The sequence below is a fragment of the Fukomys damarensis genome, unplaced genomic scaffold, assembly GCF_012274545.1.
Source record: "Fukomys damarensis isolate Sample0158 unplaced genomic scaffold, DMR_v1.0_HiC HiC_scaffold_34, whole genome shotgun sequence".
Classification (NCBI taxonomy): domain Eukaryota; kingdom Metazoa; phylum Chordata; class Mammalia; order Rodentia; family Bathyergidae; genus Fukomys; species Fukomys damarensis.
In genome coordinates, this window is record NW_022900946.1 from 5682280 (window position 1) to 5693673 (window position 11394).

Sequence of the window (11394 nt, forward strand, 5' to 3'; positions counted from 1 at the left end):
TTTTAACACAGCCTGGAAACTTAGGCTTTACTCTTAACAGTAAGCCTATGCTTGGTTTGCCCATCTGTTTTTAAACACTGTGTTTGGTGCTCGTTTAATGATGCTGGGTGGTACTCTAGGACAGAGTTTGGGTCTCGGGATTTTATAGAGATGGAATTCATAACTGCCACAGCTACAGTATCAAGTGTGTCTAGTAATTCAGTTTAGAATGTTTTCTTTGGACGTTTTAAATTGCTGCAAATACAAGTACTCTTTGTTGGTCTAATGATGAGTATTTTCTTTGGCAGTTTTAGGTCACTCAGGATAGGTGTAACTGTATCCAAGCCTCTAGTTCTTACCATTGATGTGCTTTGATAGCCTGCTGTCACAAACTAATTTGCACATGGCACTGAGAGGGTCTCAGGGTGATGGGTTCTGGTATTACCTCTGCCTATAATTCATTGTGTCATCATGGGCAAAGACTTCATCCTGTGAGTTGCAGATGGCCCTCAGTGACAGGAAGAAGCTGGATTAGCAGCTTATGTTTAGTGAGCATCTGGGGAACACCAGGTACTCTGCTGGGCACAGGATGTCTAAGATTTTATTTAATTATCACACTAGAGCAGTGGTAGGCAAACTACAATCCACAGGCCATACATGGCCCATTCTTTTTTCTCTGTGAGGAAAGGTTTCTGGAACACAGCCGTACCTGTTTTTGTTACCTGTGTCTGCTTTTGTGCCTCAGTGGCAGAGTTGAGTGGTTTTTCTGCAGACCTCCTGACAGATTTACTCTGTGGCCTTTACAGGGAAAGTGCGCTGACTCCTGATAGGTCCAGAGAGCAGCTTGCTTACCCCTAGGATGCCCCTATGTATAGGTAAGGGAACTGGGCTGTAAAGGTTGAAGTCACAAGGCTGTCCTTACCTCCGGACAGGCTAGCTTTGAAGGCCAGTCCTCGTCATTCCACGAGGCTTGCCTTTGTTCTGTATTCAGTATCTTACAAGGTTACTGGAATGCTTTTGTTGGTTGAGCTTAACAGAATTCTCTTTGCTGTATTCAGGTGGGTTTTCAACTCGACCATTTGTGAGAAGTGTCCAGCGTCAGAGCTTGTCATCCCGATCTTCTGTCACCAGCCCTTTGGCCGTCAATGAAAATTGCATGAGACCTTCTTGGTCCCTGTCTGCTAAGCTGCAGTTGCGCTCCAATTCACCTTCCCGATTCTCAGGGGACTCTCCAATTCACAGTTCTGCCTCCACCTTGGAGAAGATTGGGGAGGCAGTAGATGACAAGGTCTCCATCTCTTGCTTTGGTAGCTTGAGGAATCTTTCTAGCAGTTACCAGGAACCAAGTGACAGTCACAGTCGACGCGAGCACAAGGCTGTGGGCCGGGCTCCACTGGCTGTCATGGAAGGTGTGTTCAGAGACGAGTCAGACACCCGCAGATTGAACTCCAGTGTTGTAGATACACAGAACAAAAACTTAGCACAAGGGGATCACTTGCCTCCAGTCTCTGATCCATTTGATAACAACAATCAGATTGCTTATGTGGATCAGAGCGATTCTGTAGACAGCTCTCCAGTCAAAGATGTGAAGTCCCCGAGCCACCCAGGCTCACTCACAAAGAAACCAGAGAGCACAACCAAGAGATCTCCTAGTTCCAAAGGCACTTCTGAGCCAGATAAAAGCTTGCGGAAGGGGAGGCCAGCCTTGGCAAGCCAGGATTCATCTCTTTCAAGTACATCCCCTTCTTCTCCTGTTCCAGTAAAAGTCTCTCTAAAGCATTCCCGCTCTCGAAGCAAAGCAGATTCATCTTCCAGGGCCGGTGGGAGGCATTCATCCCCTGCCCCCGGTCAACTCAGAAAGGAGGCGTCCTCCAAGTCCCAGGACTCTGCGTCATCTCCTTCGCCACAGAAGCAGAAGTCAGCTTCTGCCCTTGCTTACACTGCTTCCTCTACATCTGCCAAAAAAGCCTCGGGCCCTGCCTCCAGGGGCCCCTTCCCACCTGGGAAGAGCAGGACTTCAGACCGGACCTTGAGCAGAGAGGGCTCCAGACAAAGCCTGGCTTCTGATCGAGCCAGCATCACCTCCAGCTCCAAACCCAGCTCTCCTCGGGTGAGCCAGGCCAGGGTTGGGGAGGGTAGAGGTGACGGCAGGCAAGTCCGGAGCTCCTCTATGGCCAGCCTGCGCTCCCCCAGCATGAGCGTGCGATCTAGTCTGAAGAGAGATAGCAAGTCTGAGGACAAGGGGCTGTCTTTCTTCAAGTCCGCCCTGAGACAGAAGGAAACCCGGCGGTCCACTGATCTTGGCAAGACAACCTTGCTCTCTAAAAAGGCCGGTGGGAGCTCTGTCAAGTCAGTTGGTAAGAATGTTGGGGATGACAAATCTGAGAAAGGCTTCCAGACTCCAGGCTCCCAGCAGCCAAATGCACATGCAGCTGGAAAGGAGCCTGTCTCCAAGGACCCTGCTTCTGCTAAACATTCCTTGCTGTCTGCTCGAAAATCCAAGTCTTCCCAGCTGGATTCTGCAGTTCCTGTGTCTCCCAGTGGAAGGCAGTCTGCTGAGAAAGTCTCCAAGAAGTTACCTGCTAGCATGCAGACCTCTGCACGGCCTTCTCAGAAACCTTAATGATAGTTCTGCAATCCAAGTGTTTTATCTGTAAAGATGTTTATTTATTTAGAAGCTCCCCCTCCCACCAGAGTCCTTTATGCTTTTGTTTTGTATTTTTCAGGTCATACGCCTGACTGTGCGTGTGTGTATGTGTGCGCGCGTGTGAATATATGAGGACAGTTCAATTGCAAATTGTTAAAAGCGTCGCCTTATTCTGCCATCGAACCAAATAACAGCCATAGGCAAAGCATCGATGCCGAGTGAACTGGAGTAATTGTAGATGTTACCCTGGACAGCCCTGTTAGCAAGTGTACCCATTTCTTTCTAGAGAACTCTAATGACTTTCATTGGACACTAGGGTTTTGAAGCCTGTGAACCAGTTAAGCTATCATTAGTGCCCGGGACTTGACTTGGGTTTCATTTGAGCAGGATCTGCCCTTACCGGAATTGTCAAGTGGCACCAGGAGCTCTAAAAACTGTGACGCTAACAATAAAACAAGAGGGAAAAACTTGCTTTCTGCACTTTCACCCCATCTACTAGTCTTTGTAAAGGGCAATATTTTAACACTAATGTTCTCAGGTATAAATACTCAGCCAGTCTAGGATGGATGTGCATCAGGAAATGGATTAAAGAGGAAGGTGACATGTAGTTGACTGTATCATTTCTTACTGCCACAGATAGACGTTTCAGAGGTAGACGCAAAATCTTCCACTACCTTTAACCTGGCCCATCTAGACACTTGGGATATGTCCTGAGGTGGCAGATACGATAAGCAGAAAGCCGGTCACTAGTTAAATTACTTTCCTTCTACATTTGCTAGCTAAGGCCATTGGGATCTTGAGGGTGTAGCAGAGCAGTTAACACCTTTGAAAGATACGTGAAGGAGATGTGTTCTAAACTGGAGGCATGAGTTCATACCGTTTTCTTTCTCTGGTGTTGATTTTTTTCTTGTTAGAAGTTGAAGGCTCCATGATGCACCTTGTCTGCATGCTTGTTTCCTCATCTTGTACTTTAGAAAGAAACTGCCTCCTGCCAGGAATCAGTGAGGGTGTGTGGAAGTGATGTGTAGCAGTTCGGATCCTGCCTGTGTCAGTCTTTGTGAAGATTGCCTTTCAGTAATTCATTTATGTCTTCTTTGTGCTGAGAATTTCATTTCCTACCGAGTACTTGCAAGCAGGATTTGGAGAATATCCCGTCTGGCATTGTCAGTATAAACTGCATTTCTTCTGTAGAAAAGGGGGAGCCTCATAGAAATATCTGTTGAGCAAAATCTATACTTTCTCAGGCTTTATGGAGGTCTCCTGGCAGTACTTTCCTGCTCATGTTTTTAGCTTTTCTATTTTTTCTTAATTTTAAGAGCGTCATAGTCCTGATTCTTCTTGAATAGCATTTCAGTTTGCCATAAAATCTAGCATGTTAAGTTAGTTCATGTGCTTTACTTTTTTCTTTTTTTGGTCATAGACTCTTGAAGTTCTTTCTGAAATCTTGGTGCACAGATCCGTTTGTCATCACCCTTCCCAGTATTGCTGTGTGTGAAGTAATTACAGCACATCCACATACATAGCTGTAAATTCTGCACTGGCTTTCCTTTTTCTTTTCTTTTTTCCACCTCTTGGGAAATATTTCCAGTAGGTTGCTTAACTCTATATTGCTGCTGATTTGAGCATTAGCTGGTAACTTACTGCCTGCTCCGTGTAGACGCTGTATGTAGGCCCGTTGCCCATTTTGCTCATCATCCCTGTCCTCCACTGGGTTTGCCTGCAACGTTGGTGGCTTTCCAGAGCTGCGGTGCACTCTGCCGTGGTGTTAACAGCAGCTGGCTGGCTGCCTCCGACACTGTCATTGCTTCCCACGCACGTTGACGGCCCCGTCAGTGTTGAGCCACCACTGACTTTCCTGTGTTGCTTGTATTTCCTGAGAGATCAGCAGATGAGGGAGCATCAATGTGAGGAATTGAATGCGTATCTCTTGAATTTTTGAGTTAAGTCTCATTTGAAATTTCTTGATAATAGCCAGAGGGTTTTAATAACACTTTTTTTTTTTGCCCTAGTCAGTTAAGCATTAGTAGAAACTAGTTTAATTTTCACAGTGGTAACCATTTTATTGTAGGAATGGATTTTTTATTATGTATAATGTCTTTTTTAAAAAGAAAACTCTACAGATCATTTTAATTTTCCATGGGACCTAGAAAAAAATTTCTACAATAAAATATATAAACTTTGTCTATGGAATTTAGTCTTTGTTTCAGATTTAATTAAATAGAAAAAATCAGTAAGTATTATGGCATTATCTAGGAATCATTAAGCTATTGTATTTCCATGGTTGGTTAACAATGAAGATTTCACTGCTCCTAACAACGAGGAACAATTTGAAGCCACAGAAGAGGATATTTTGCCCCAAAGTTTGAAGGTGCTCTTTGAAATGTGAATTATGTTAGGAACACTGTTACTCAGCTCAGTTCAGTTCTTTGTTAGGGTTAAAGACTTTTTTTTCCCCCTCCAGTGATAGTTGGTGCAATAAATACACATTAGCTTTAGGGTTAAAAAATAATCTGCCAGGGGCAGTAAGCCTGGGTTTCTGGTCAGCAACCATATGGGCCTAATTAGTGCAGTCACTTCCTGTTAAGCACCAAGGAATCACCACACTTCTGTAAGTGCCACATAATCACCAACTTGCATTTGTAGTGTTTGCTTAAAAAAAAAAAAACCAATATAAACCTTTTTATTCTTGATTTCTTTTTCTGTAAAAATGCAGTGCACTGAGGCTATATCAGTTCTTAAGACAGCCCTACACCTCTGTAATCCCTTAGACAGTGGAAGCACAGAAACCAGTAAGCTCCTGTTGTCTCGGACTGCCTCCTCCCTCTTTGTATTTTCTCATTCTGACAGTAGCCTGACTGAAAGTAATATGCTGGTCCAATAAAAAAAAGCAAATGTGGGGATCTTTCTTGTATACTAAAATGCTGTCATTATCTGTGAGGCTGCCTTAAACTCTTGAAGTCATTCTTTAATCCTTCATTTGTTCTGCAAACATTCTTGGAGGACCTGCAGTAAATTTAGAGGCAAGCTGAAAGCTTTGGGGATTTGCTTTAGCTGAGGAGCTCAGAGAACACAGCTAATCCAGCAGAGGATGCTCATAATATCCTAAAGCGGCAATGCTCCTTCTCAACAGAAAGATCTAATGGATTCTGGTCAGTTGGCTAAGGCTGTGCTCCTCTTGAGCATGTATGTTCTGTCTAGAAACCAAAAGTGCCCTTCTTCATCTCTGGAGATATTGCACTCTTTTATCTACTAGTTCAGACTGAGCTGTCTGCTGTTTAGGGATTGAAAAGTCCATTATATAATCACTGTACATTAGAGTGTGTCTACCCATGTTTGTATGAGATAGATGTGTGGATTTGTGTGTGTGTGTGTGTATGTGTGTGTGTGTTTTGGGTGTCTTCCCTCTAATGATCCTCAGAAAAAACATGAACAGTAGTGGCAGCTTTTAGGGAAAACGAAGCAGAGAAAAGCTGTGAACAAAAGCTCATTTGTTTCAAACAACTTTTTAAAAAAGTAGATGGACATCAGATGTTCTGTTTCATTATGACAAATTACTGAACATTCTGACAAGTTACTGTTTCCTCTATAGATGGTTGTTATCAGATAACAAAGATACTTAGTGTTACTGGGCTGGATTTTTGAGATAGGATGCAAATTATAAGCACAGATTCAATAAAACATGTTCTGGAGGCACACTGGAGCTTATATCTGTAGTTGAGAAGGTCAAAATTTGCTGACAAACCAGTGCCTATCATAAACACAAAACATAGCTTTAGTGTGCAGGCTATTTTGCCTTTAATTTCGTGAAGGCTACATTATTCTTTATCTGATTACATGTTTTGGGGGTGGGTCATCCAATGCTTTTATTTAAATAAATAGTGTCTCATACTGCCTTTGATCAACTCCCAAAGTGTTTGTTTCTGTAGCTGCATTTTGAGCATGACCAATTATTTTTTACCCTTAGTAATGAAAACAATTTTGCATGTCCTCCATCTAACCAAGAAAGCATGCTCTTCCTACCTATGCAAACAACCAATTTAAAGAAAAGACTATACTAAATGTTGTTTTAAGAACGCAACTCTTAGATTATGGAGCTCTATTTTTGACTTTGTAATTTTTAAAATGTGGCTTAATCAGTGTAGATGAGCATGAATGTGACTTCTTGGTTTGCTTTATGTATATTTCTCCTTACCAATTTTTAAAAAATCATTGGTGAGATTGTGTGTAAAATAAATATTTTGCAGGCAGGGGTGAAATTAGGTATGTTGAGCATACATTGCTGTACATACTGTATTTAGCCTGAAGACTTTCCTAAAGTATTTTGTTCTAAAAATAACCTGCCATTTTCTATAGATTTTAATTTTTTATATCTTCTAGGGTTCTATTGTGGTCACAAGGAACGAACGTGGCTGCGAATAGTGCCAACAGTTTTAAAATGCTTTTGTAGAGACTTAGAGCTGTTTTGGGAAGCTTTGGAGCTCCCCTCCCACTGATCACAGTAAGAATGAGGCCCTGAAACTCGCAGTAGTGTTGTACAGTGCATTTGAGTCTAGATCCATCTGATGCTCATTTAAAACCAGTGTTGTCCGTTTTGGGAGAGAAGGAGGTTCATAGCTGACTTGAGAAGCTGTTTCGAACCTCATGCATATCCTCTCTGAGATTCTCCTAGGCGTGTTCCGAGTGCCTCATCTGTGGTGATACCCAGCATCTGCAAGCATGATGAAGTAATGTTTGTGTCCCCGCCCAGGCTCCTGACCTACTTAGTATAGAGGTGGGGCCCAGAATCACCATGTTTCTAACCCGCAGTCAGGATTAAGAACCACTGTGATACACCGTCCCCTTGCCGAGAATTATGTTGAGAATCACTGCCATACACGAAGTACTCAGCAGTGACCGCAATTGCTCAGTTCTTCTGGAGAGGAAAGTAAAAGAAGATACCAGTCTCCTGTTTGCAATACAGAGTGTGGAGTGTTTTATGGGTGGCTTGATGGCAGCCAAGGTGGTGGAAATGGGTGATCTCAGTTGCTGGAGTGGACGGAGTCACAGAGGGGTCCTTCCCTGGGGCCATTCTCCTGGATTCTTTGGTGGGCCTGAGACCTAGGGGTGGGGGGACCACTCTAAGTTAGAAAATGTGAAAGAAGAAAATAGAAAACAGCCTTTCTGGCCTTGGAAACCTGTCCCTGCTTTTGATAGAACGATTGTCTTTTTGTAGTAATGAAAATAGCAACTCCCAGGCTACTGCTGATTTCCTACTTAGCTCATTCTCTCCTGTATTCTTACTGGTCCACAATGTAGTTTCTAGAATTATTCTTAGTTTGAAAATGAATATGAAATATTTTACTTGGAATCTTTTTTTCCCCCCTTTTGGTAATTCTTGTTGCCATTTTTTTCATGTAATTTTTTAAAAAGTAGTATGCACCCCAAAATTTGGCTAGTTTATGTTAACCTATGGAGGCAAATGAAATTTAATTTTAATCTGTGGTGAGCTGAATGCACTACAACATCTGCAAATAATTTGCTGTGCTCAGGTGGCTTCATCCTTTTTGAGCATTATGCTGCCTACAAATATAAACACAGTTTACCTGGTATGTTCACCATTTTAAGAAATAAAGATAGAAGGGAAAATCTAGGTTGGAAATGCTTCTTTAGAAAGGCCTTCTAGAGCAGTGATGGGTGTGACGATTGTGAAGATGCAGTATGAGCTTTCCCAGGTGCTATCCTACATGGTGTGGTGTCATTATACCTCACGGAAAGACAGTGTTTCTAAAGTTGAAGTTCTCTGTGTGGGCTTTCAGATACGCATTTGTGTTTCATATGGGTTTGCTCACCAATTGTGCCTCTCACCACTGGTTAAAATTGAATTCAGGCCCCATTACCGAAACAGTTTCTTTCATATTTACACTGGAATTTCCCTAGTTGTCTTAAAAGCTGCATGTCATGTCACTGTACACAAAATGCTTTGGTATTGTTCATGCACCATCGAAAATTGTGTATAATGTTCTTCTTTAGTTGTACAATAAAATGGAAGGCAGGTTGTCTTTCCTAGGGGCTGGAAAAAAAAAGTATCATACATTTTAAATTATTTTAGACTCAGAGCATGAAATGTCACTGACTTCTGTTATTTATTTGTATGTTTTGTTATTCAAGGTGTATGCACTTTTAAGAAACAGAATTTATATTTTTATGTTTAAAACATTTTATTTCCGAAACAGCAGTTATTATATAGTATACAGTTGGAAATAAGAGAAAAGTGGAAAAATGTAACAAAATATAATAAATTTATTACACAATGTCCTCTTCAAGCCATATTTCTCTTTTCTCCCTCTTGGCAGCCTGTAACCTTTAATATTGACTAATAGCATCTGCACTTCATTGACCTGTACAGAGTGCTCCCAAATCAGTGTGCAAAGTATAAAAAAGCAAGTTACAGGACTCCTCAGATACTCTATGTGAAAGTTTCCCATTTAAGTACTAACCAGGCCCAACCCTGCTTATATACCTGCTTAGCTTCTGATATTAAACAAGATCAGGTGCATTCAGGGTGATATGGCTGTAGACTGCTATGTAAAAGTCTAAAGAAACATGCACATGCATATATAATTTTCACAATTAGTGATTATATGCAGATCAGAGGCAGTTTGTCCTGGGACATGGAGCCAGACAAGAAAGAACTCAGATTCTAATTCAATTCCAACAGACTTTAGGCATTGTGTTGTTTTCCCTGTCCCATCACGAGAAAATAGCAATAGAAAAAAAGACCAGTCTTTGTCTAGCCTGTCTTACCTTTGATGTCCAGTATCTTGGTGTTTAACGGTCCTGTTGTGAGGACACCTTTCCAAAAGCTGTCTCCTTTCAGGACAATTGCCTGTGGAAGCTGTCACATCACCTGTGACCACTTGGGGGCAGTAGAGATCGCTGTTATCAAATACATGCAATGTCCCGCCTACAGGTTCTTGGTCTTTTCTCAGAGTGTGGAAATGCTGGCCAGGAGTGTCAGCACGAGTTTCTTCCCAGGTGAGTACCCCCAGCTGTCGTATGTTCCCAGAGCGTGAATCCAGATTACAGAGCAGGTCTTGTTTTCCTACAGCACAGCATTATGGTTTAGGGTTGGATTAGGGAGTCATTGTCCCTGACCAGGACCAGCGAGAACTATGGGCCATAAAAATCCAAGGCACAGCTCTTGTAACTAACTTGTCTAGTTTTCAGTGGTGAAATTTTGTTCTAGGTTCTATTAGAGAATTTAACAGTAGTATGCTGATTATTTAAGAGGCTTCGAGGGCCAGGATTTAGCTCAGTGGTTCCTCCACCTGCCTTACAAGCACAAGGGCTGGAGTTTGATCCCTGTTACAAAAAACAACAAAACAAAACAAAAAATTGCTCCATACACCTGAAAGTGTTCACATTATAAAATATATAGATTTAGTGGTTATGCAAATGTATCGAAGGATCATTTTGTCTCCCTGGAACTTGGAGGATTATTTTTAAATACTTGGTCGGTATCTTTCTGAGTCTTCCTGAGGAAAGCAATGGCCTGATAAAGCCCCTTGCCCTGGACTGCATGTTCCTGTGTGTTACAGTGCCCATGTGACACTGAAGGCTGCTGACTCCACAGGAAGTGGATGGAGGCCTGCCCCCAGCCCCGGTGCTCCTGCTCTTCCCCAGGTAGGTCCCACCCTGGGTTCTCCCACGTGGATGTCCTGATTTTCTTTGGTGGCTCTGTTCCCCTTCTCAGGCCTCTCCAGCTTGGTCATCCGGTAGTTCCTCCTGTCTGGATAGCTTGGGTCTACCTCATGCAGAACCTTGAGATTCAGCTTGATGTGCTCTGGTCTCAGTCATTGTGTTTGTTACCCTCTGCTAGCATCTGCTACACACAGAGGGTAAGGTTTTTGCATGTATAACCCAGTAGCCTGGTACTCCACGTCTTCGGCCTTTCAGGGTTATAGCATTGATTGGCTTGCTGTCTGGAGTTACAGCAGCTCCACCTTTCTTGAGCAAAATGGGAAGGTGATGTGAGACCTTAGTTTTAAAATCAGGTCTCCCTGCTACTGTTGGGGTCTGAGGCCTGTAGCATCTCCTCATCCCCTATGCCTTTCTTTTGTTTAGAAAGAATCCATAGAGGCCCATAGTATGCAGATCCAGTTTCAAGGACTCGGGGACAAGTTGTAAGGTAGATCTGTCCCCTCCAAGAGTGGAGTGTAAGGAATGGGGGTTGTGCGTTGTAGACTGGTGAGGGGCCACAGTGGTCTCAGGATTCAAGTCCACAAGAGGTCGTGTGGGGAAGGTGCCAATGTCCGGTCCCACAAGTCCTGGTCCTTTAGCGCCTCCTGTGTGCATGATCATGCCTGGAGGGGCCACTCTCAGCTTAGGTCCTGGTGGTCGACAGATGGCATTTCAATGACTTCTGCCCTTCACTCAGCTGCTTTTCCCTCCAGGCCTAGCATGTTCTCTGAGATGCCTCAGTTGCCTCACCTTGTTAACGTCTTACTCAATTCTACCTTCTCTTTGAGGCCTTCCTCAGCCCCTTTTCAAAACACTGTAACCCACTTCACACACCGTCCTTTTGCCCTGTTTTCTTTTCTACCTGTCACTTTAAGACCAACTAGCATGGTGCATAAGCTAGCTCCCATGAGAGCTGGCGATTGGTCTGCTCTCCAGGCACATGGTGCTTGCTTAGTAAATGGTTGCTGGCTTGACACTCAGTGGGTTGACTTGGGTAATCTACTTAATTGTCCTGAGTTGACCTTCCTGCCTATGGGATGGATGTAGAG

The 11394-nt window shown here is 43.2% G+C and overlaps 1 protein-coding gene across 1 annotated transcript in view; it reads left to right on the top strand.

The window, feature by feature from the left end:
* Usp31 (ubiquitin specific peptidase 31) overlaps positions 1-8875 on the top strand; it is a 72420-nt gene extending 63545 nt beyond the window's left edge. Inside the window, exon 16 of the mRNA XM_010623452.2 lies at positions 1038-8875. Within this exon, the coding sequence (XP_010621754.1) occupies positions 1038-2602 (1565 nt within the window). The 3' untranslated portion in view covers positions 2603-8875. The remainder of the gene's footprint in view (positions 1-1037) is intronic.
* The last annotated feature ends 2519 nt before the right edge of the window (positions 8876-11394 follow it).